At 49.4% G+C, this 25,719-nt stretch overlaps 2 protein-coding genes across 7 annotated transcripts; one reads left to right on the top strand and one right to left on the bottom strand.

Annotated features, from left to right (window-relative positions):
• Window positions 1-321: 321 nt before the first annotated feature.
• Mtrr (5-methyltetrahydrofolate-homocysteine methyltransferase reductase) lies at window positions 322-18,019 on the bottom strand. Of its 4 annotated transcripts, none has more exons than XM_050144729.1 (16): window positions 17,917-17,948; window positions 17,160-17,293; window positions 16,882-17,034; window positions 16,197-16,350; window positions 15,009-15,126; window positions 13,371-13,743; window positions 11,812-11,934; window positions 10,403-10,556; window positions 9,392-9,480; window positions 8,068-8,248; window positions 7,157-7,199; window positions 5,392-5,578; window positions 4,551-4,669; window positions 3,231-3,323; window positions 2,951-3,133; window positions 322-1,143 (listed from the first exon to the last, which is right to left on the bottom strand). In XM_050144729.1, exons 3-16 carry the CDS (start codon window positions 17,008-17,010, stop codon window positions 999-1,001), a joined length of 2,091 nt encoding a protein of 696 aa, XP_050000686.1. In that variant the 5' UTR covers window positions 17,011-17,034; window positions 17,160-17,293; window positions 17,917-17,948; the 3' UTR covers window positions 322-998. The 4 variants fall into 4 exon arrangements, with proteins under 4 accessions (XP_050000686.1, XP_050000683.1, XP_050000684.1 ...); XM_050144726.1 differs by lacking the exon at window positions 17,917-17,948 and adding an exon at window positions 17,704-17,892; XM_050144727.1 differs by lacking the exon at window positions 17,160-17,293 and having other exon boundaries at window positions 17,917-18,019.
• A 42-nt stretch (window positions 18,020-18,061) lies between these two features.
• Window positions 18,062-25,599, top strand: Fastkd3 (FAST kinase domains 3). Of its 3 annotated transcripts, none has more exons than XM_050144730.1 (7): window positions 18,062-18,183; window positions 19,482-20,937; window positions 21,113-21,198; window positions 21,731-21,905; window positions 22,991-23,060; window positions 23,734-23,848; window positions 25,452-25,599. In XM_050144730.1, the coding sequence occupies exons 2-7, from the start codon at window positions 19,500-19,502 to the stop codon at window positions 25,548-25,550; spliced, it is 1,983 nt and encodes a 660-aa protein (XP_050000687.1). In that variant the 5' UTR covers window positions 18,062-18,183; window positions 19,482-19,499; the 3' UTR covers window positions 25,551-25,599. The 3 variants fall into 3 exon arrangements, 2 of the variants coding, with proteins under 2 accessions (XP_050000687.1, XP_050000688.1); XM_050144731.1 differs by having other exon boundaries at window positions 19,477-20,937; XR_007592203.1 differs by lacking the exon at window positions 25,452-25,599 and having other exon boundaries at window positions 22,881-23,060.
• The last annotated feature ends 120 nt before the right edge of the window (window positions 25,600-25,719 follow it).

Here is a 25,719-nt window from a genome sequence, read left to right as displayed (position 1 = left end):
CTAGTTATACTGAGTCAGCTGACAGGACCTAGGACAGTTTGGAGACACATCCCGGGTATGCCTGTGAGAGGTTATCTGGGTTGGGCTAACTGCGGTGGAAAGACCCACGCTAAATGTCCTAAATGTCGGCAGACCGTGCCATGGGTGGGGCTCCAGAGTGTATGAAAGGACACAGCTGGGCACAGGCAGTCTTCGCTTGACTGTAGACGTGACGTGACTGCTGCCTCTGGCTCTGCCACCACGAGCTCCCCGCCCCAGACTGAGCTAACATACCCCTCCTTAAGTCGCTGAGTCCCAGCAACAACACACAAGCGCTACGGAGCCCTTTCATATGCTTTATTTTTGTAACTTTTGAGAGAATTTGGAATCAGAAATCTAACTGGAGTATTTTAAGGCTAAGATACAATCTGAGTGTATCACAGAAATAAAATCAGTTTTGGGAAACCCCAACTGGAAAGGAATCTACGAGAAGGACAAGGTGCAGCGTGCACACGATGTCTCCTGGGGGGGGGGGGACACGCCCAAGCTACAGAGCATTGCACATCATCAGGAAGAGAAAGGCGGGGTACAAATATATTCCAAAATAGATTTCTAGTAGCATAAAAACCCTTATTTTTAAAAGGATGACCATAAAATTAAAATATTTTATCAGAAATATAGTTTTGATAATAAACCACAATTAAATAATTATATAAACACCCAAAAAGTATGCTTTACATTTAATTTAAATATTACCGGCATGAATATTGTGTATTCTGCATAGAGAGCTAACATATCCACAGTTTTCCATGATGTGTACAGGTGTAGGCGATGAGAGCGACCTCTCCACCCCCACAGCGCGGTGCTGGGTGGGGCCCCAGGGGAGGAGTGGGGGACTGCACCAGACTCGTAAGTGATCTCTTCCCTACCCACCTCCTCCAAGAAATAGTCAAAAATTTTACATTCAGCTTCAGTAAAATTGTCTTTTGGCATTTTATGAGGGAAAATGTCTTCCGGTTTTATGACCAAATATCCTGGAGGTATCGCTTCTCTTGCTTTAACGCTGCCAGAGTTTTCATTGCCTCCAGCTTGCTCACTCCAGACTCTTTGCTTACGATTTCCACAAGGGCGTCGTTCACGTCTTTAGCCATGTTCTTGGCATCTCTAGAAAACGAAAGAGCATGCTTTACCAAAGAGGAATTCCTTTTTAGACCAAATCCTCTTTATTAATTAACCACATACCTAGCTCCCTCTGACCCTGACATCTTTGCCTTTTCCTCATTTCTCAGAATGTTTCCCACAGATATCCAGCTTCACCGACCCCAGGCCAAGTCTTCACCCAGGGTGCCCACTCTAAATAGAGCTGGCCACATGGCTCCACGGCTCACCGCCCCGCTGGAGCAGCCCAGGGAGGGAAGCCCAGCCCTGGATCACCTGTCTGACCCCTTTCCTCTCCCGCAGCGCACAGCAGACCTGCTCGCTCTCATCCTCCCAAGCCTTCGTGCACATGAAGTGAGAGACCCTTCACCAAGGACGGGTCTTAGCTCCTGAAGGCCGAGGAGGCACCACCTCGTGTGCCGCTGTCCCTTGCTAACTCCACGTTAATGAAGCACTGCTTCCAGGCCTCTCCCACAATGGCTGCCGAGGTCAGGCAGGGGCCTCACTTCTCCATGTATCTCCCAATGCCCGAACAGTGCAAGCACTCAGCAGGTGCTCCAATGTTGGATGAAGACATAAGCCCAGACGTGCTGTCTGGAATACAGCCCGTCCTGCCAGTTGACCGTTCCTCATCTTTGCCTCAACCACTCCATGGCCCATGGCCCGACCCTCTGCCACATCTACAGCTCCTCTCTCCTTCACCCCACTTGACTGGCCGCTGGCTCCGACAGGCTCTTCCTCCCTCAGTGTTCTCTGCTCCTGCCTGCTTCACTAGTGACTCAGCCTTGGTCTCTGAAGCCACTCGTGTTCTCTAGGAAGGACGGGGTGACTGGAAGGGGCTATGCAGGGGAGGACTGAGGAGTCTGGAGACAGCCACGTTAGTTCCACAGCTGGCTCATCTGTGTGACTAGCTGACTCTGCTACTTACAATTAACACTTCAGTCTCAATGAGACCAAAGTGCCCTCTGCAAACACGGAGATCAAAAGCGTCAACAAAAGCTAAATGAAAACATAAACCAGAGTGTGTGGAGTCTGCAGTGTTCTGCGGGTGAGATCCACAAACTATCAGGGTCATGAAATCATCTGGTCAGCAGAACACAGCCTTGAAAAGCTGAACCAGTCAGGATCTCATCTTCCGCATCGTAGTTAAAAAGTTCGATAAAAGTTCTGAAATGTAGTTTCTACATGGCGCCTTTGAGTTTGTGTGACAGACACCGCCACAGGATGGACGTAAAGCTAGTGCTAAGAGAGACCCAGGTCTTCGGCCTCCTGACCACCACAAACCGCCCTAAAGAAAAAGGATGCTAATCTGAGGGGCATTCTCAGAGTCAAATCCTACTTTCCTCTTGCTGGCTTTGTGTTGCAAATCAGAAATGCCTTCTACACAACAAAATCTATGTGAGATTTCAATTTAAGTGACTGAAGTTTTCCTTTGAGACAGGGTTTCTCTATGTAACCACTTTGGCTGTCCTGGAACCCGCTCTGTAGACCAGGTTGGCCTCAAATTCAGATATCCGCCTGCCTCTGCCTCCTAAAAGTAGGGATTAAAGGTGTGTGCCACTACCGCCTGGTGTGACTAGGTTTTAATACGAATTTTCAGATGCTGCAAACATGCACCCAGAGTAAAGCATTCTCCAGGGCAAGGGCCGGCACTCACATTGCTTCCCTGGAAAGAAACTGGCTGTTAAGTGTGTGCTAGACTTGATTGTTCGCTGTGTGCTTATGTGGGAGGTAGGTGAAAACTCAGTGACTGTTCCCTGGCCCCTCGATCCATCCACAGCAGCATAGCTGCCTTTTCCACCTGGCCACGTACCCACACACGTAAATGCAGCCGTTCTCCTGGAGGAGGGTCCTGGCCACCTGCTGGCTGTGGCGCTGGAGGTTGTCCTGCACGTACTTTGCTGGGGCCTCCTCCCCCTCTGGGGGGGCATCTCTTGAGAAGGAGACCTTCAGGTGAGTCAAGACCCCGATCTTGAGGAAACGCCTGAGCTCCTCTCTGCGACATAACACAGCACGGTCACAGAAAGGTGGTGGCTTAAAGGTGACCACGTCTGCACATTACAACCATCCAGATACAACAGACGCGTGTGTACCTGAACAAATAGTCTCTGTCCTTATGTCTGCAGCCAAAAAACAGCCACATTGCTCCAAAATCTCCATCTGGGTGCTGTTCTTGGAGTTTCTCTCTAAGACAAAAAGGGAATGTTTGCTGTTGTGAGCACATGAACTAATATCTTTCAGGAAATATCGCCAACCAGCAGGTCTGTAAAATCCATCTTTACACTGGAACAGCACTTGCTATGTCTGGATATTATCTGGGATTTTATGCCACAGCACTCAGGACTATCCTGGGCTCTTGTTCACACTGAGCAGACATCCTAACAAATTACACACCAGTAACTTTAGAGAGTAACTCTCGGAACTTCAGGTGCTAAAGGCTTGGTTCCGAGAGGGGACCTGGTAGGTGACAGAATGTTTAAGAGGTAGAGCACATTGGACAGCCTCTAGTTAACCGGGGATGTGACCCCAAAGGAGGTCACGGGGCCCCTACCATGCCCTCTCCTTGGTTCCAGGTCACGAAGTGCTGTGGGATAAATGCCCTTGTACCCTGTAAAAATTTGTTACTTTTTTGGTTTAATAAAGCACTTTTTGGCCAGTAGCCAGGCAGGAAGTAGAGGTGGGGCGACCAGAACAAGAGAATTCTGGGAAGAGGAAATGCTCAGTCTGCAGTCGCCACCGAGACACAGAGAAAGCAAGACGAGAGAATGTTGAACTGATTGAGGTACCAAGCCACATGGCTAAACATAAATAAGAACTATGGGTTAATTTAAGTTGTAAGAGTTAGTTAATAATAACCCTGAGCTAGTAGGCCAGTTTCTAATTGAGATAAGCATCTGTGTGTTTGTGAATGAATGGCTGCGAGACCAGGTGGGACAGAAACTTCTGTCTACAATGGAGTCTACAATGGAGCTTGAGGAAGAAGAGAGAAGCCAGATCAGTCTGCTGTACCACATCACTCTTCTAGATACCCACTAGGCCACTCTTCTAGTCTGGGCTCGCTTTAGACAGCTGCTACAAGTGTACCTGTGACTACCGACCCAGCTCAGGACAGGGAACAGCTGTACCCATCACAGCACAAAGGTGTGCCTTAAATTCCTCCCCAAGGACATAGGCTATAATCCACAGCACAGATGAACACGCAGAGTGACAGCTAGAAATGTCGCCACCCACAGGGAAGCTCCTGACTTGGAGCAGAGACTGAAAAACACTTCCCCAAGGGACAAATAACTACAGCCCCTGATAATAGGTGAAAACCTTTTAAAGTAAAAATTTTATGACCCACACCCACTATTCTAACATGACCGAAGACAAAATGTGCAATCTGTCTCCACCCGAGGACAAGGAGCACACACCTGTGCTGGAGGAAGCCAATGAAGGGCGCTACGCCAGTTCCTGGGCCCACCATTATGACGGGGGCCGAAGGGTCATCTGGTAAGCGGAAAGAATGTGTTGCTCGAGGAGAGATCAGTATCTGGAATATTGAACCGGCTTTGGTGAGTAAAGACAACCCAGGTGAGCACGGACGAGCACTTAACTGAGCTCGCGAGGGTGCGTACATGGCAACTGCTCTCAGAGAAGCATCGCTCGGTCACACAGCAGCGCCAGACTAAAGCCTTGAACACGTCTCATACGACAGAGGAAGAAGAAGTTTGTTTTGCAAGTATTTCCTTTTCTACTCATATCAAAAGTGCTTTCGCTTAGCAGACTTTTTCACCTGTGAGTTAAAAGCGTAAGCCATGGAATAAGTGACCAGGAAGGCAGGCTAAGAAGTGAGCACGAGCAGCCTCCAGGGTAGGACCTGTTGGAGCTGGTGGTGGTGGGGTCACTTTTCTCCGAGTCTTGGTGCCCAGTGGACGGGTCCATCCTCATGAGCACATGGGTAACACTAACTGAACTCAGTAACTTAAAATAAATGGACGAATCGGGACATGAGCTGGGATGGAGTGTGAATGGCGGTGTCCCGGGGGAAGCTGGAGTAGGGTAGAGGGTAGCTACGATCATACAACTACCCAGCTGGGACACAGCACTAGGAGACATCACTGCCCCATAAGAGCAGTCACAGAAAATGCATTCTTTTCTACAAACACAAGACGCAACAAGAGACAACAACAGCTGCATGTTTAACATGTGAGACAGCGTCCAGTCAGGTGAGAGCTGAGCTCCGGCCGAGCTGAGCTCACACCGTCCTAGTACCTCAGGAGCCAGGGCATCAGGACGGTCTGTGTGCGGAGCTTCCGTGTTTGGCTGAAGAAATGGCGCGACCAATGTGGCCAACCAGCCTGTGCACACCCCCTTCCGTGGTGCGGCCGCTGTGGTGGGGGACGGAAACTCCAGGATGTTAAACACGAAGTGAAGCTTGTTGGGATGGAGTAAGCTCGAGCTGCAAAGACACAGGGACGGATGTCTCAATGTGCTGGGAGAACGGGGCTCCAATCCACCATGACGCCGCTCTAGACAAGAGCCAGCATCTTAACCCTTGCTTCTGCATGGTGAGGTCTTTCAGGAAAGACTCCAGTTCTATCTAGGAAATGAGATGCCCCACAGCTCTTCCTTCAAGATTCCTTACTCAGTATTTACCCGACTGAGTTTACTGCCGTGCCAATGACAGGGACAAATGCGCTGGGTGTTATTTATAAAGCTGCCAGCTGTGAAAGTGAAGAAACCACCAGGAGACGTTCACCAACCTCAGTCCACGCTGTACTATGTAAGAAGGGAGGGTGAACTCACTCCCACAGGCACCCCTGCTGCAGGGGCAGGGGCACTGGAAGGCCCAGGCCAGCACTCACTCTGCCAGCTCCTCAGCTGCCCAGGGATGGCGAGACCTCAGTCTACTGCCTTAAATGGGAACATGGATCGTCAGGTACAAACTGTGAACTCCCAGGGTACAGAAGCCCCGGGCTCTTCGGATTGCACTGTGTTCTGGGTACACTGTGTCTACAGCGTGCTCTACACTGTGCCTACACCGTGTCTATACCGTGCCTACACTGTGCCTACACCGTGCCTACACCGTGCCTACACTGTGCCTACACCGTGTACACCGTGCCTACACCGTGTACACTGTGCCTACACAGTATCTACACTGTGTCTACACCGTGTCTACACTGTGTCTACACTGTGTCTACACCGTGTACACTGTGCCTACACCGTGTCTACACTGTGCCTACACCGTGTCTACACCGTGCCTACACTGTGCTCTACAGAGCAGGGGAGTATGCAGCACCTGGCCCGGTCACTAGTGATCTGAAGTTCACGTGTGGCAGGACTCAGGAACTGTGTACCGTGTTAGTTAGTGTTCACAGGACTCAGGAACTGTGTACCGTGTCAGTTAGTGTTCACAGGACTCAGGAACTGTGTACCATGTCAGTTAGTGTTCACAGGACTCAGGAACTGTGTACCGTGTTAGTGTTCACAGGACTCAGGAACTGTGTACCGTGTCAGTTAGTGTTCACAGGACTCAGGAACTGTGTACCGTGTTAGTTAGTGTTCACAGGACTCAGGAACTGTGTACCGTGTCAGTTAGTGTTCACAGGACTCAGGAACTGTGTACCGTGTCAGTTAGTGTTCACAGGACTCAGGAACTGTGTACCGTGTCAGTTAGTGTTCACAGGACTCAGGAACTGTGTACCGTGTCAGTTAGTGTTCACAGGACTCAGGAACTGTGTACCGTGTCAGTTAGTGTTCACAGGACTCAGGAACTGTGTACCGTGTCAGTTAGTGTTCACAGGACTCAGGAACTGTGTACCGTGTCAGTTAGTGTTCACAGGACTCAGGAACTGTGTACCGTGTGAGTTAGTGTTCACAGGACTCAGGAACTGTGTACCGTGTCAGTTAGTGTTCACAGGACTCAGGAACTGTGTACCGTGTTAGTTAGTGTTCACAGGACTCAGGAACTGTGTACCGTGTTAGTTAGTGTTCACAGGACTCAGGAACTGTGTACCATGTCAGTTAGTGTTCCTACCTCGCACATGAGTACGGCCGAGGCTGGAGTCTGGGCAGCTGTTCTAAAAAGTAAAAACAGGCAATTAACTCAGGCCTACTGAAATTCAGTAAAGAATTCATCTTAAGTTTTCCATAACACCACGAAGCTGAAAAGTACCAGCCAGCTGGCTTAGACATTGGAATGGGGGAGACTAGCCTCACATAGTGATTTCTTTTCCCCCAAAAAAATGTTTGGGAGGAAAATAAGGGAAAAAAATACTAAGAAACCAAAGGAACAGAAAGAACAGGCCTCCAAGCGCCCCCTGCTGGCTCAACACAAGTACTACACATGTGACTGTTAAACAGCCCTGCTCCACTACAGGCAAACAAACGCAGGCTAGTAAGAAAGGCTACAGGATCCCGCCTACTGTTCACGGCCATCACTCCAGGACAGTTACAGCCCCTGTGAGCCAGTCACCAGGCTCGGGAGTGTCAGTCTGTATTACCAGGGCCCCCTTGCTCCTGACCTCCTTACTTCTGCACCTGGATGGAAGTGTTTCTGCCTTCTACACAAGGCGCACGCTACACCCAATTATACCACATTCTGATTGGCGAAATCACTCTCCCTCCCAACAGCTACTGCCAGATAAAACTCAGCTAAACTACTTCACTGAAAAGAAAAAAAGAGAAAAGACGCTAAATTCTTTGAAAAAAAATCACAATTGAATAAATTAACAGAGAAAATGACAGTGACATTACTTACGGGGGAAAAATGAAAAAAAAATCAGAAAGTGTGAAAGAGGGAGGAACTGTGGCTTCCAGGAGGGAGCCCAGATGTCACTATAACCGGCCACTCCCTTTTAGATGTGGTCACCCTGTATCTGCACAAAACCCACAGCGAGACACGAACGGCCAGCCTCCTTTACTGGCGCCGGGGCAGGGACGACTCACCGAGCAGCAGGCTGAGTGGAGGGTGGCAGGACGGGAAGGCCAGGAGGAGGTCCAGCAGGCAGACGCTGGCGTCTCGGACGAAGCGGTTGTAATCGGCAGCCCCCTGCTTACTGCACAGCTCCTGCAGCCTCCGCTTTTCAGCTGCGCTGCTGGTGCAGTCCACCAGGGCGCGCAGAAACGCCTGAGGAGAGAGGCCAGCGGTGAGCTGCTCTGTGGTCAGGGCTAGCTCTGTGAATTCAAACCAGTCACAACTATACGGTGAGACCTTCTCTCGAATGAATGAATGAATGAATGAATGAATGACTAAGAAATGGAAGAGAGAGAGCACACTGAAACATCAGAAAACATTTCAAGGCTTTAAAGGATAAATAATTTGAAATACCAAATATACTTGAAAAAAATTATTTTACACATATGTTCCAAACATGTGTGCAACGACATCATAGTACGGAAATTTCTATTTAGACATTTCCTCCACCATGGAAAATCTCCAAACATGTTCATGATCGAGCCAATGAATATGATGCATACATTAAAAACACCCTCAGTCTTTCCACACCAGAACATGGCTGTGATGTGGAACAGGAATTAGATTCCAGAATTAAACTCCAAGGGTGTGCTCATAAAACTCTGACATCCTATGTCACACCCACACAGATATTTTTAACACAGCACATTTTATATAGTAAAGAAAGTATATTTACACATACTTTGTAAAACTTAAAAAACAGGTCAAGTTAAAGCCAAACTGAATTAATTAAACGTAAGAAGTTCTCGATCAAAATGAATTCTGTGTCTAAGACTTTAAGGCGGTTTACTTCCCAAGACCAGCAGTGCGTAGGCACCCGCTCAACGGGAGACAGAAGCCTGCTTGTATTAGCACTGTCCGGCTGCTCAGACAGTTCCAGTCCAGCACAGGTTAGGAAAAAAAAATAGCTGCAAGCATTTTAAATACAGTTCCTGGTGTAATACTGACCTCTAGTGGTTCAGTCTATCCTAAACTCCCTCTACAGCTCCCAAATCCCAGTAACCGAGCAGCACCACACAGATCTGCAGTCACGCAGCAGGTGATGAAGAGGGGAGAGCCCTGCACTCTCAGAGGCGTCCTGCCATGGAGGAGGAGGAGAGGGGGCAGTGCAGCCCAGGCTGTCGCCTGTTACCGTGTGACATTAATGGCAGGTGATAGGGCAGCTGAAGGAGATCTGTTTCCATGACATTAGAAAGACACCCGAACTATCTTTACAGCTCTAAGGGGCAGGTATCATCCAAAAGTCCTAAACACACGCTGCCCTCTTCTGAGTCACTCAGGGACAAAGAGAAATACCTTTTTAGGAACTGCCCGTATTTCCAGACACCAGGTGAGGATGAACTGGAGGGAACAGCCCTCGGGCACATGCTGGGGCACAGCAGCTCCTGGCAGATGAGACACGAGAGTCAGGGCAGAGAAAAGACACAGTCACAAACACATTGTCAGAACAGCTCTGCATTCACCAAAATACAGCTAGCTGAGACACTTTCCAGAGCTACCCCGTGCGATGTTGAGGCAATGATCAAGAAGACACTGGCAGAAACAAATACGTCAGGAAGAAACAGCCACTTCACAAAAGTAAAAGACTGATAAATTCAAAATGTACCAAATAAAAGACAATTATCTAAACGGAGTGGAAAAAGATGACCATGTTTCAGGAAAATGAAAAGTAACCTCAGTGGCTGGAGAGGTGGCTCAGTTATTAAGAATGCCAGCTGTTCTAGAGGACCCCAATTCAGTTCCCGCACCCACACGCCTGTAACTCTAGCTCCAGGCATCCAGCACCCCTTTCTGGCCTCAACCAGGCACCAGCACAATGTGGTGCACACACACACACCCCAAAATAAAAATAACTCTTTTTAAAAAACAGGAACTTCAGCACTGAATAAGTTCAAGATTATGTGCAAGTAATATTAATATTTTAAGTAATAAAACAACTTCTCTTATTCACAGCAAATTATTTTTACATAATAACATGTGACCATGAGAAGTAAACACAAGGGGAGTTTCACATATGGGCTCTGGGCTCTTTCCACACCCACTAGTGAGTGTTGCCACACTGCTCCCTCCAAATAAGAGCTGCATCAAGGAGCAGCCAGCACTGGAGTCGCTGGTGCTCATGCATGTGTGTGTGTGGTCACAGGCAGCATTGAGAAGTGGCCAGCACCGAAGACGCATGTGCGTGTGTGGTCACAGGCAGCACCAGAGCTGATGGTGGCCATGCATGTGGTGTGTGGTCACAGGCAGCACCGGAGTTGATGGTGGCCATGCGTGTGCGTGTGCGGTCACAGGCAGCAGCTGTCTCACCTCTCTTCTTGGTGTCCGTCTTAACTGTCAGGATGACACGGTGCGCTCGCTTGTCAGTCAGCTGCAGCCTGTGCAGCAGACCTGCGACCTCAGAGTCACTGTTTGGACAGATCACACTGAAGGAATCACCCGGTTGGTGGGAAAACTCAGTTTTCTAGAGAAGGACCAAGGTGAAACTGAGTAAGTCCACTTACCCAACAAACACTTTTACTAGGAGCTATTCTAGAAAAGACCAGGGGCGGTGTGCTGTGTGTGCTGTGTGTGTGTGCTGTGTGTGTGTGCTGTGTGTGTGTGCTGTGTGCGTGTGTTGTGTGTGCTGCGTGTGCTGGTGCACACCCTCGAGCCCGTCACTGGGGAGCCATAGGCCAGCCTGGTCGTCAGAGTGCGACACCATCTTAAAAAACGCAAACAAAACTATGGCGGGGGCGTGGGGTGGGGTGGGGGCAGAAAGCTCTAGCCAGTGAGTTTGCAGGGCAAAGTTTAGATTCCCAGGATTCCATAAATGCTGGCTGGGTGTGTGCCACCTGAAAATCTAGCCTTTGAAGGTGGAGACAGGGTATGCACACCCCACACCCAGCCATCCTGAGAGCTCTGGGTTTGAGCGCTGCTTCAGTGACTGAGATGGGGAGTGTCCCGGGAAAATCCCTGGAATTACCTTCTAGCTCTTGTAGGCCTGCATGCACGCACATATGTACACACGCATGCGCACATGCACAGACACCACATCCCACTTAATAGAATGTGGACTTTCTCACTAGCACAGACACAATACAGTAGGTTTGATGGCTGCCATTTCTGTTTCTATCAGAAGCCTCTACCGAATGTTCACAGACACCATGAAGTGCTCTGATTTTCCTGGGACTTTGCTTCTTGGGACGTTCTTCAAGATAAAGGGCTGACTTACTGACTGAAACAACCCTCAGCGAGCACATGCAGATGGACCCTCAGATGGGGTCAAATGCCACGTATAGCCCCGACACCACAGGCGAATGCTCTCTGGAGAGAGATTCCCGAACCTTTCCAGAGTCCACAGACCAGGAAGACCGCTCTGAGAAGCTGGTGCTTTCCTGACCATTTGGTCTGCGCTTTATTTCTGCCTCGCGGGCTAATCCTAGGTGACCAGCTTCCTTCTGCTGGCCTGCCACAGGTGAAATGCCGCCTGGATCCCACTGCTCTCTCCTGGCTTGTGGTCAAGGTGCTACGCTCTGCTCTGCCAGTGACAGCCACGTCCCCTCTCACCTTTGCTCTGAAGTAGAGAGCAGAGAGGCTTGGAGAAAATGACAGGTCAGGAGTAAAATGGCCAGACCCTGCCAGAGACACCTCCTCCTGGGTGTAGTAACTAAGCGCCCAAAGGGCCCATGTGTCTTCACGATACAACTGTGTTGAGAACGAACTCCCTAACAACTTACTGAAATGTCCAGTTCCAATAACAGCGTGGTCTTCACGGCGTCATTTGAAGTCAGCTGAACGGCTTTGGAAATTGGGACTTGAAAAACTGGGTCCTCCAAAGTCACAGATGCCCGGCTTTCCTCCTTGAGAAACAAACGGGATGAAATATAATGGGATACAACCCCCAGACCCACATTAGAAGCCCAGACACGGAGGCATGCGTCTGTCATCCCAGCACTAAGAAATGGGATGCAACCCCCAGACCCACATTAGAAGCCCAGACACGGAGGCATGCGTCTGTCATCCCAGCACTAAGAAATGGGATGCAACCCCCAGACCCACATTAGAAGCCCAGACACGGAGGCATGCGTCTGTCATCCCAGCACTAAGAAGCAGAGACAGGCAGAGCTCTGGGACCAGTGGGGCAGGCGGCCAAGCCTACTGGTGAGCAGGCCTGATGGAGGAAGGGTACTCTTAGTTTTAGTTATTTCAGAGGTACTTGTGACCAGTGGCCCTGCAAGGAGAGCACAGGTCTTAGGAAACTGCAGAAACCTAGTTCTTTGTGATGTCTTCCAGGTCCTTTCCTAACTTGATTGTCTTATATTTAATCTTAACAAATGAAAGCCAGTGAACTTTGGACAACTGGACATATGGGAAGGCTGAGGGAAGTCAGAGGGAAGCTGGAGCCCCAGTGTGGGGGGGGACTCTGGAATGTGACCCTTGAAAGAACTGCCACCAGCACCAGCTCAATCCTCCGCCACTCCAGCAGTAGGACTCAGCCTGTGGCGGTCACACCCTGTTTCAGCCACCTCCCCTTCGGTGCAGTCCAAATCCCAGGTGTACAATGGCCATAAACCCAGCCTGCGTCCCAGTACCAGACAATCACTAAGAACCAGTCCGCTTTTCAAAAATCCCAAGGGAGGCTGAGGCCTCTGCTGAGAATGGACCACGGCTCAGCTTTTCACTCTGTCTCCCACTTTTACCCCTCCAGCCACACACAGCTGCCAAGAAGAGCATCTCACAGTCTGAGTCTCGTCATCAGTGACATTTAGTGCTAGAGACGCCTCCGCAGGCTGCTAGGACAGGAGTCTGCAGCTGGACACCCACTGCGGTGACGAGACCTTTGCACTGTGACAGACGGAAGGCAGAGGCGCAGCACAGACAGCAATGCACACGCAGAGTCGGGGAGCCCAACAACAAAAGCTGGGGAGTATGGACGAGAAGGGGTGCTGAGGTTCTGTCCTGCAGGGCCAGGCGAACTCAGAGCTCCTGAGCGGTGACGGGAGCAGGCTGAGGACTCAGCCACTGAAAGCGAAGACAGAGCGAGTGCGGCGCCATGCAAGGCTACGTCAGGGATGGAAATAAGGCTTCTGCAACATCAAGCCCCTTGTGACAGAGAGGGGCCTAGCTTTCTCTGCAGGCCTCTGGTGAGCACTCCTCACAGAAGCAGCTGCAGATGGCGCTCAGAAGAATGGCATGGCCGCTGCGGATGCTGCACTCGGTCCGCGAGTCTCGGACCCCTGTCCTGATGTCACAAACAAGAACTCACAGTGAGGGGCATCAAAAGTAAATCTCTCACCTGGCCAGGCGACTCCTGAAGATGCACCTCCAAATACTCAGGGGGCAAAGCTGGAATACTCAGAGAGGTGTGTGAGAGGGGGGGAACCGAGCGGGCGAGCGAGGACTCAAAGTCTTCGATCAAAGCACTCGTCTGACTCCTGTTTGCTTCGTTGTGTTCCCAAACCTCAGGGTCCTTTTTGTCCGCATCCTCTAATCTCAGATGTTCAACTTGCGACTGGACACGTAGCAACTCGGGCCCCACAGCAGTGTCCGAGGGGGTGTCTGCTGGCCGTGGGGGCGCACCGCTCATCTCTTGTTCTCCGAGCGTCTTAAAGAGCTTTGTGAGGGCAGCCCAGAGCCCGGCAATCCACGGCTCTACCACGAGCTCTAAACTGTAAGTGACACAGGGGAAAAACCAAAGGCCTAAGTTGTGCATTTGAGCACAAGAGTGGAATAAGAAGAGGCTGTCCGCTCGGCCGAGTACTGCACGCAGCTGCTAAAGAGACTACTCAATAAATACACAAACGACGATTTTCAAAAGCACAGCATTGCCCTGATTAGCACTGTACAACTGAACATGCATACAAAGCAAACGAGCTGAGAGATGAAGCTATTTGGCCCAGATAATGGGAATCTAACGGCCCTCAGAGCTGGCTGTCTTCATTCCAGGGAGCTAACACTTTACAGGTGTGTTCAAACCTGATCACATAAACAGAGCTTTAGCAACACTGTGTTATAAACGGTCATTATACCAGTCGAAGGTACCACCTCACTTTGTCTATCAAATTTATTGATCTTTCTCCTATAGACATCAACAAAAAAAACATTCTAAATTAAGACTAAATGTCTAACTAAATAAGTTCCCTCCCCATCTACCAATCTATGAACGTGTCCTTTAAAATGTGTGCTCTCCCCCCCCCCCCCCCCTTTAGATTTCCAGAGAGGTTAATCTCAGGAAAAGAATTTCTTCCTTCTCCCCCCATCCCTCTCTTTCTTTCGGAAAGTGGAATCACTCACTCCTAACTTGCAGAGGTTCAGTTAGGACTAACAAAGCACAACACGACCACAGTGTTCCTGACATACTACGAACAGGTGGCTAAGGAGAGGGTGTGGACAAGACAGTGTGAGGCAGACACTGAAGGAAATGAAATGATCACTTTTCATCTCAACTGAAAGACAGCATCAGGCTCAAATACTGAGCTCCAAAAATAAAAAAGGGTAACAGTGCACTCCATTAAGACGGTAAGAGACAGCCAAGACATGCCGTAGTCAGTGATGCTCGGCCTGAGGGCTCCTTCCACTAAAGGGGATGCGAACAGGGCCCCTGTGAGCAGGGCAAAGAAAAGACATACAGGCAATACCTACGCTGCCAGAAAAATGCTCACTCTTAAATACTTCCATACTCTGAGACACATGTGACCTGCCGGACGCTTCCCTCTTTCCATTAACAGATACCGAGGGTTGAGGCGGGGATGCGGGATGTGACAACACAGGCCAATCAGGCTCCACTCATCTGAGCTTCCTGGGTTCCGGCTAAACGATGAGATATAACGAGGCTCTCAGACGACCGTCAGTGCTAACCCGAGCCAAACATCTATAAGCTCGCCAACTTCCACTATCTGAAAGTGTACTGGAGACAGACACGCACTGTTCTTACCCTACACAGTCATCGGCATGTCCAGTGTCGTAGAAATGCTGGGCTCCAAGCTCCTGAAGTCGTTTATCGATCACTTTCCCTCCGTTGCAGAAGTATGTGTATTCCGAGTCACCCAAACCTAGAGAACCCAAATAGACACTCAGTGCATACAAAGGCTCAGCAATGTAACAGAGAAATAAAGTGTCTATATGTTATCCTGTACTCTGACACATACAGAAGAAACAATGTATAGATCCACATTTCCTTATTTTCTTCAGCAATGCCATGCATGCAGTGTTCTTCCACTGTACATCATGACAGCACCAGACAGCAACAAGACAAACTGGCACCCGGTCCAGGAAATACACATACTCAACATTTCTGCTTCCATGAGTTAATGTAACAATGCAGGAATCTGAAGAGACAGGCCAATTGGCTTTGAAATCAGGCCGTCATGCTTGGTGGTGAGCTGTTGAACCTGCTGGCCCTATGCTGGCCCTTCTGATCCTTACTATAACCTGTTCAAATTATGCTTTACGAAGCTCTAGACCGTTTTCTTAACATGTGATGGATTTGAACACTGGCAAAGAGCTACTAACTACAGAGAACAGAGTCTCACCTCGGAACCGCAGGGTCACTTCTAGCAGGCCAACGGAATACAAAGGAATTATTTTATTAATTAAGACTCTCCAGCTGGTTCCACCGTACTAGGGACTGAAAACTGCAGTTCTGAAGTTACGTTCCTAGGGAACATACTCGGTTTTAGAGACCTGCTGTTAATCTTAAACAACTGACTATCCTAACTGTTTGCTCCTTCAAGAATTCTACCTTAGGTTTGCAGTGAGGCCTAGACACTAATATTCTGAAAATATTCCATGGCTACTGGAGAGGTTCTGCAGAGTGCTGGGGGTGTAGCTGTAGCTGTAGCTGAGTGGTAACATGCTCTGCTAGGGTGTAAACTCTGCTAGGGTGTGAGGCCCTGGGTTCTATGCCCAGATACACCCAGGACGGGGGATAGGGGGGGAGGATCAGAACATTGCTTTGGAGTATAAGTTAGACTATCATTGACATGTCTAAATTTTATATAGATATACTACTTATGTAAAAATAAAAGACACATGCAATTATATTTCATGGTTTTGAAAGATATATTCCTATATCAAAGCAATAATTGCAAATACTAAAAAAAAAAAAAGCACAGTTCATTACCCAATAATCCATACCGCAGGTGAGCAAAGAAGTCTGTGGGTAGCGTCTTGTCGTTTATTTCTTTAACAAACTTGAGGGCTGTGTCGGGTGGATCTCCAGTTCCTGTGGTAGATACGACCATTACGAGAGGAGCAGTTTCTGTTTTCAGGTCATACTACAAAACAGGGAGATCAAATCAGGATGCAGGATTGCATGAATTTGTGATTTAACACACCAGCAAGAGCAAGACAAAGCAAACAGAAACAGCCAGCCTAGTTTCCTGTCTTCCTTCATGCTGAGTTATTGCAATAAATACTAGTGACCAGTCCTGTGACCAGATGCAAAGGACACTGCCGCTTTAGTTCAAGTTTGCTGATGAATGTAGCATACACTGTTACCATTTACAGGCAGCAAGTATCTGTTTCAGTTTCTAACATTTTCTAAGCTAATCCAAATGTTTACATCCAGGTTTAAGATAGTATCTATCTGTTTCAGATTTTTTTCAACCTCATAGACAGGTATACATCTAGGTTTAATCTCAGCTAGTTGGTAGAATGTTACCAAGTTCAAGTTTAGCCTTGGCTACAGTGTAAATCCAAGGCCGGCCTGGGTGAGCCCCCTTAACAAAAACATGGAGAGGAATGCACACAGAGCTTCATCTCACAGCACAAAGCACAGGAAAATCCGCAGGCACAGCTGCCCTTACCTTTCCCGACTCACTCACACAGTGAAGATCTGCAGCAAACCCACGCGACACAGCCTGCTCACTTATCTCTTCTGCAATGGCCTTCGCCTGTCCTCGCTGTGTGGCGTACAGCAACAGAAACCTTCTCATCACCTCAGGTCATCTAGGGTGAGACTGAAAAACCACCAAGGGGAGAGGGGGGATACTACTTAATGGAGCAGGTAACCGGCAGGTATTCATTTTACAGCAATCTTTACACTTGTTTCTTGGCATTGAGAGAATTAAGACAGGAAGCATACAAAAGAGAGACTCTTAATCGCGGTGCTCAGAAATCCACTCCCGACGTCCAGCTACGTTTGGGCCTTGCAAGCGTCTTTCAGAGGTGCATGCTTGTATGGGAGTGATCTGAACCTCAATTCTGCTCGCTCGTAACCTGCATGATTAAGAATGGCAAGCTGTAGGGCCCGAGCAAAGTTCAAACACAGTGTCACTTACAAAGGTCTTATTTCTTCCTTTTTAAAAACCCTAATTGCACAGCGTTCCCCTAAAATTGGGAGACTCCTCTTTCCTGCTGGATCCTATTCAAATCACTGACCGTCATCAGAGTTCCCACCGCTAAAAATAAATCAGCAATTAGTGTAAACGGACTTGCACTCGGGGACGGTACTCCTAAGCCACGCCCCATCTGGGAGATAACCTACAACAAAATTACAGAACATAAAGGGGGGTGGGATTCTATCTAGCGGCTAACCCCGAAAGGCTGTCAATTGGTAGGAAAGGAGCCCACCATAGCTGTGTGCTCTTGGGGCTCATCTGCCTGCGAGCCAGGACACAGGAACTTACAGGTGACATTCGCTGTGTCGCAGAGCTGACAGGACCCTTGCGTGACTCGCAACGCGACACGTGCGGGGCTGGCGGGGTTGCAGGAAAGGTTGGCGAAGCAGCCTCCTCCCACCGCACCCTGGCAGCCCCCGGCGACCCCGGCGACCCAAGGACGCCATCCCCAGCGCGCAGGCGCGAGCCCCGGCTCCCCTGCCACCCCCGGGCCGCGCGTACCTCCAGCCGCTGACTCCCTCGCGGGACTCCGCCTGGGGACACAGCGCACGCGCATCCAGGAGCCGACCGCGCATGCTCCTCACGCACCACCGGTGGAAAAGCCGGCGGACCTGGGCCAATCGCTGAGCGCCGGATGTGGGCGGTGCCTTGGTGCCGCCGCGCTTGTCTTGTCCCGGGGTGTCCTCCCGGTCGGGGACGGTGTCTGGGTGAAGACGTTCCAGGGCCCTGAAGCTCCGCGTCTGTCCGGACGTGGCTCAGATCCGCTCGGTAAGTTCCGTGGGGGAGCGTTTCCCCGGCGCTCCCGCCACGATCGCCGCTCAGGTCCCCCAGTCGCGCTCCCGCCACGATCGCCGCTCAGGTCCCCCAGTCGCGCTCCCGCCACGATCGCCGCTCAGGTCCCCCAGTCGCGCTCCCTTGGGCTCCTTCCTCTGCCGTTGCCCTGTCCGCTTGCTTTTCTGTGATTGTTTTAACAAGTGCGAAGGACCCACCTTTGCCCCTTTCGTACCCCTAGTTTGAATTTTGCCGGCTGCTCCTCCCCTCTCTTAAATAACAAAACAACAACAAAAGCTATCTATCTATCTATCTATCATCTATCTATCTATCTATCTATCTACTTTTCCTTCTGCCAACACGTGAGTCTCCAAGTTTAGAGGTAAAATTTGAATTCCAGCCCTTTCTTTCGCTTACAGCATAACTGGGCACGGTAGATCCCCCGTGCTGCAGTTTCTTAGCTGGAAAAGTGTCGATCAAACGAACTGAATTCCTGTAAGCTGGTCCGTAGATAGGACTTTCTGCAGAGCCTGGGCAGCGACCACACTTAGGATCAGGAGGGTGAGGCCCCAGGAAGTCAGCCCCAGGATGCTACGGTCCCCCTGTGGGTCCTCCGAGCTCCAAAGGGGCTCCACTGAGAAGAATTTCTGGATGAAGCGAACTCAGTGAGTTCATTGATGAAACAGAAAGACAGGATCTCTTGAAGACTGTTAGGAGACACGTGGGTCTGAAAGCCTTAGCAAGTAACCACGATGATGTGATTGTCGGGGCTCTGGACTGTTTCCTCAGCAGCCAACTTTACCTATCAAGGGAGGCGCGTGTTGGTAGACTCCCCTTTATCCATAGAACTTGGTCCTTGAAAAGGAAACGTTTATGCAAGTACATTGTGTGGCCCTGCAGCCGGAGAAGGGCATGCTTAGTACACCCTTAGTACGCCTGTGACACAGGAAGTTTAGATTTAGGGCATAGTTCATTAAAAAGAAATCTTTGTGACTCTGCCTAGAAGGGTGTGCTGGTCCTTCGCGGGTAGCCTGGCTAGTTATGGTGAAATTGTTGGGTGTAGCCAATGAGATATGGAGGCCAGGGCCAGGAGAATGGGTGGGGAGGGGGGGGTCTTTCTATTTCCTGGCTCGTAGGAAGGGAAGCCTTGCAATATTATATATATTAGCGAGATTCTTGTGTTTTAGTCTTTGTCATGGGATGCTCATTCTTAATTTTGTAACATTGATGTTAATCGTCTTTCTCAATACATTTGACCCTGTTTTTTTTTTTTTTTTTTCTTATGCTAAGTCCAGAGTTGTGAATCAGATGGCATGGCGTTAATCACCCTGCGGAGAAACTTCTGTCATATATCTGATTTTTGGATACCTGGAGCTGTGGCTGCTTTGAAAATTCATCCTGCCAATCACGTCCAAAAGATAGTCAAAGATCGTCTCCACGTTTGGTTCTGTTCCCTACACCCTGGGCTGTTCAGGGTCAGATTCCATCATTCCTACTGTAAAAACTTCCACTCACGAAACGGAAATGACCTTCATCCAGTTGCTGAGCCGTGGTTCTCTCAAGCACAGGAATGGAACCAGCCCGATCGAAGTCTTGCTCGCGGGGATGAAGAGACACTCTGCAAGAGACTAAACAGCTTCACCTCGCCCGATGAAGTGTTGAGTTTCCTAAGCACGCAGGACACTCTGCCCGTCACTTTGGCGTCAGCAGCCTTACACAGGATTTGCGAGGTCGGGGAAAGAGATTATGAGCAAAGGCTGCCGCAAGGAGTACTAGAAAACAGCATCTTCCGAGCTCTGTGCCTTCAGTGTGGGCGGGACCCCTCACGTCTGACCGATGATGCCATGGTGACGGCTCTGCAATCTCTGGTTACGTTGCCTGTGGATCCTCAAGGTAGCCTGATGCTGACCCTGATGGCAGAATGCCGGAGTCGTCTCCAAAGAGGCCTTTTGGAAGCCCGCCTTCTGTGTATTCTCGGGGAAAGCCTGGTTAGACTTCAGGGTGCAGGCTGTGAGACCCTGGAACTGGTTCTTTGTCAACTGCAGAGTAAAAATTTGGAGACATTTGCCCCGGAGGATATCGTGGCCATTTATAGAATCCTGCAGGCCTGTCCTGAAAAAGTGGACAAACACCAGACATTTTTAAACACAATAAACAACTTTTCCCTTTCGATAGTTTCCTTCCTGAGTCCTAAATCCATAAGCCACGTGCTCACCGCCCTAGTGGCCCTGGACCAGACTCAGGCCATTCCGCTGGTTATAAAATTGGGCAAGCACATGGTGAGATACATTCCTCGCTTTACCAGTGAGGAGCTGGGGAAGGTCTTGGAAGCGTTTGTGTATTTTGGATACAGCGACAGGTTCTTCACAGAGGCGCTGGAGCGGCACATAGCTGCCCTGTGCCTCTCTCTGGACCCCGACGTCACCAGCGCCGTGATGGCGTACTGCAGTAGAAAGCGGATTCGCTCCGAGCCCATCCTCGATGCCGTTGCGGAGGCTTTTGTTTGCCAGTCAGAAAGATTCTCACCTAGTCAGATTTCCGAATTAATCGAGCCGTTTGGAAAACTGAATTATTTGCCGCCAAATGCCCCTGCTCTATTTAGGAAGCTGGAAAATGTGCTCTCGGCTCACTTTCGTTGTTTTCCACCAAGAATGCTACTGAGGCTTCTCCATTCCTGCTCGCTGATTGGGTGCCACCCCGTCAACTTTATGTCAAAAATATTCAGCCCCTTTTTCCTTCAACGGCTGCAAGGTGAGGCGGTTAGAAAATTAACCCTTGTAACCTGGGATGTGCTCGGGTGCCGTTTACCTTGGTTCATGATTCGGTGTCATTTAAAAGTGCGTCTCTTAGGAGGGGAAATTGTTTTATGATCATAATCCCTCATTGTGCATGCCAAAATCCAAGCTGAACAATTGGTTTTTTTCAGGTGAAGAGCCGTGTGCGGATAGAGTGAGCCTGGCGCAGCTGACCCAGCTCTTCCTGACGTCGGTCCTAGAATGTGCTTCCTATAAGGTGAGGATACAGACATGCCCGGCGGGATGCCTGTGGTTAATTTCCTGTGATTTTCATCTCAAACAGCAGAACTTTGACTTGAGTGGGCATGGCCTTGTGGGCAAATGACCCATCTCTGTATTCTTGTCATTGCCCATGGCTGTCCTACCGCATAGCTCCCTGGATTTCATCAAACACGAGAGGTTCATTACCGCAGACTCCCTGGCAAACAAGAGAGGTTCACTACTGCAGACTCCCCGGCACTGAGAAACCCTGTCTCGAAAAACACACAAACAAAAACCGTAGCTGAGAATGATTATGACCTTGAAGCATCTCCAGACATCCAAAGAAGCTTTTAAACTGAGCCTTCTGTGCCCTTTCCTCATTTAAAAGCTGAGAGCTGGAGCAGCTTTCCCGTCCGGTGCCCATGTCCTAGAAACATGCTGTGTATATGACGTAGTTTTGTGTCCGTCTTTTCTCCTAGTAGCCTTCAGCTCACTATTGCTCTTTACCTTTGAATTTTCTTTCTTGTGTTTGCATGTATGAATTTTAGGGCCCCAAACTTCTTCCTCAGTATCAAGTGAAGTCGTTCCTCACTCCGTGCTGCTCCCTGGAGACCCCCATGGATCTCCACCTCTACAAGTCCGTGGTGATGGGGCTAATTGATCTTTTAGGATCAAGACTGTATTTTGCATCAAAAGTGTTGACACCCTATTGTTACACCATAGGTAAGTAGCTCAGGGGTCTTGGTCAGAGCATCCTGTCCTTGTTAAGCCGTAGACAGGACTTAGTAGCCAGAGGTGTGAGATGCAGGAGGGAACCTTCCCTCACCCGAAGGCAAGGAGAAGGAGGGGTTATCAGAGTTGTGCAGAGCCAAGACTCTGAGTTCGAGTTTCACACATTAGCCACATAGTAGCAGAATGTCCTGGGCAGAGGATCTTAACCTTTTTCTAACTTGATCCCTCATCTGCAAAACGAGAGAAGGAACAGAGACCTCTGAGACTGACGGACTGAGTAAGATAGTGTCAGTGATGTTTGTAGCTGCTGTTGTAATCTGTTATGTGCCGTTCCTTTAGTGTATGTAGCTATTTAAACACAGGTTCCTCATCACAATACCATGCTAGCCACATTTCAGGTGCTCAGGAGACACACATGGCCTCTTAGATGCTCACATAGATGGCACTGGCCTAGATCATCATCTGCTGTAGTTCACTCGTGCAGGGCTGATGGAGGAGTCCTTGTCCCTCTGCCCTGACTGTTGTTCAGGTTGTTGAGGAAAAGAAAACGATCACACACAAGACAGTAGTTTGTGGACGTATCTCATGTCTGTTTTGTGGGGCTCTGTTTACAGAATGGATGGATGGTAGTGTCGGAAAGAGAAGGAAGGGATGTGCACACACTTGGGAGGCACCTGTCAGGGTGCAGGGTGCTTGTGTACATGGGGAGAGAGCAGACCTGTAAGGAGGTGAGGTCTGCAGCTGGCCGGTGTCAGCGTCACTTAGAGGGTTTTCTCCCTCTGAGCTGAAGGGTTCAGGCCTTCCACGAGGAAGGAGAGGGTGGACATGGTTTTCGGCATGCTGTAGATTGCTTGAAACACCACTCTGTTTCAGAGTAACTGAGACTTATTTCAAAGCTGGCTTGCTTCATCTGTGGGGTCCACTAAATTACTGTTCTCACCGTCGGTTGTGGCCATTACTTTGCAGCCTGGCCCTCTGAGAAAGGCAATACGGAAGAAGTGAAACCAGAACAAGGAACGCAGGAAGATAATGTTGTTGAGGGTATCACACGAGGAACTTTTCCTTTCTTTTGCCAGATGTTGAAATTAAATTAGATGAAGATGGATTTGTGTTGCCATTTACAGTGGATGAGGATGTCCACAAAAGGTAAAGAAGCTGTCGGTTTAAAGTTGGAGTTAAGTTAGCGAACTGATGTTTTTCTCAAGATGAGCAGCAGCGATTCCGGAAATTAAAACACTGAGCTTCCTAAGACCCAAGCAGCAAGCACAGGGCCCACACTGGCCTGCGCCAGCTCCCTGTGTATCCATTGCAGCTTTTAGCTTAGCTTAGGATGTTTCTGAGACTCCCAGCTGTGAGAACAGGTGGGTGCCTGCCTTGGGACTCTTTCCCTCTGGTTGGGCTGCTGTATCCAACTCTGATATGGTCGGTTTTGCTCCATCTTGTGTTTTATTTTGTCATGTTTGGTTGTTATCTGTTAGAAGCCTGTTCCTCTCTAATGAGAACCAGAAAGGGAGTGGGAGGCAAAGGGGGGAGGGGAGCAGCTGAGGAATAGGGGAGGGAAGCTGATCAGGATATGCTGGGGGAAAAGAATTTATTTTCAAAAAAGGGGGAAAATACTGAACTTATCATTTTTGGAAAAATCCTTTCATTTGGCAGACAATAATAGCACTAAATGTTTTCCCGCAGACTAAAGGCCAATCTACTCATGATTCATTTAAAAATAATATTGACACACGAATAGACAAGTTCAAACAATCCCTGGCAACTAAAGACAAGTACCTTAGCTGGTTCACGAGTTATAGCTCTTTTGCTCTCGCAGGGTGGCACTGTGCATTGACGGCCCGCAGCGGTTCTGCTCTGACAGCAAGTACCTGCTTGGGAAAGAGGCCATTAAGCAAAGGCACCTGCGCTTGCTCGGCTACCAGGTTGTTCAGGTAAAAGCAGTGTCCACGATTGATTGGCTTTTTCAGTTATGTACGCGGATATAGCACACTGTAAAGACTTCAATGGAGCAAGCAGCAACCCATGAGCAGAGCAGAAACCATTGGGAACACCCAGATGAGCGTGGGGGCAGGGGCGTGGCCATGGTGGTTCACTCATGACGGCCGCCTGTTGTCTGTGCACAGCCTTATCCGAACGCCCCTAGCTCATGTTGTGCGCATCTAGCTTAGGTGCTGTTCTGTCGGTTGATGTAAGTGGTCCCCGCAAGCCTAGGGTCAGTTCCCGAGCCCCATCTGTCGCTGTCTGCTCACGCATCTTACAGGCCCAGCCTGTTTTAACCTGCTTTAACAGTCAGTGGGCGGACACTCAGGCAGACCATCACGCTCTGTCTAGTTTATGTCTTAGACTTATCACTTGACTTGCAAATTGTAGTTAGAATATTCAAAACTTGGTGTTTTCCAAAGTGGTACATGTCTCTTTCCTTATCAGTGCTTAACTCTGCCTAGAATTGCTAAGTTCCTGGAGTAGCTTTGCTTCAGGTTCTGTCTGATTAGTGGGTAAATCAAGGAAGATGGTTTCAGGGTCTTCATCTACCATTATGTTCTCAATAGGAACTTTGTAAGGTCTGCTGGGGGATCGCAGTAAACATGGACAGGCATGTCCCCATTACAGTAAACATGGACAGGCATGTCCCCATTATAGTAAATATGGACAGTCATGTCCCCGTGGCAGTAAACATGGACAGGCATGTCCCCATTACAGTAAACATGGACAAGCATGTCCCCATTACAGTAAACATGGACAGGCATGTCCCCGTGGCGGTAAACATGGACAGGCATGTCCCCATTACAGTAAACATGGACAGGCATGCCCCCATTACAGTAAACATGGATAGGCATGTCCCCGTGGCGGTAAACGTGGACAGGCATGTCCCCGCATGTCCCCGTGGCAGTAAACATGGACAAGCATGTCCCCGTCGTCTTTAGTAGTTATCAACTTCCCTCTAGCCTGCTTTCTGGTGCTTTTCCATGGTACCATGCTCGTTCCCAAATTCATTTTCTAACGGCTAGCCATGCAGTATGCAGAAACAGTTTCTTCAGTGCTTTAACCTAAACTAGAGACGTCTGTCTTAGCATTCAGAACCATCCGTTCATCCAGTCTGCACACATGCCGGCCCTTCAGACACATGGCCTACTCCCTAGCCCTCGCTCCCAGCTCTGGTTCCGACCCCATTGCTCTTTATTCCCTCTTTCCCCATCCTTTTCTCCTCTTCCCCTGCCCCATCCCTCTCCACTTTCCTTCTTCCTCTGCCCTTTCTGTTTCTGCAGCTAGGCCTGGCTCTGGCTTTGTGTGCTCTAGTGGTACTCCAGCTGCTGAGCTCAGGCTCTCTTCTCGTCCCTCCCCGTCAGTACTCAGTCCCCAGCACAGTTAGCCCACGCTTCCGCTCAGCTGCCCCTCTGTGCCAGCATTGCCCTCTAGGTACCGGGAACTCCAGGGTCAGGGTCCCTCTGCTGGAGGAGGGGTAAGACCCAAGGCAGAGGAAGAGCAGAGTTGCCTGGGATGGTGACAGGTTTTAATGGCTGCTCTCCCCTCCAGGTCCCCTATCATGAGCTGGAGCTGCTTACCTCAAGACTTGAGTTGGTGGAATATTTACAAAGCAAGCTGTTTCCTTCAAACTCTCCTGTCCATTGGTAACCAAAGAAACCGACTTTGGGATTCAGAGTGTAAGAGACAGAGGAGTCTGACTTGCTGCTGCCTGGAAAAGTGTTTACGGACGTGGGATCTGAAAAGGGTCTGTGGCTGTTCTATACCATGTATACGGGTATTGGTGGTAAATTATTATTTATTTGTGCTCTAGTGGTAA

Source organism: Alexandromys fortis, unplaced genomic scaffold (genome assembly GCF_014885135.2).
Source record: "Alexandromys fortis isolate MF-2015 unplaced genomic scaffold, M_Fortis_MF-2015_v1.1 scaffold_52, whole genome shotgun sequence".
Taxonomy (NCBI): Eukaryota; Metazoa; Chordata; class Mammalia; order Rodentia; family Cricetidae; genus Alexandromys; species Alexandromys fortis.
This window is presented reverse-complemented; position numbering and strand designations above follow the sequence as displayed.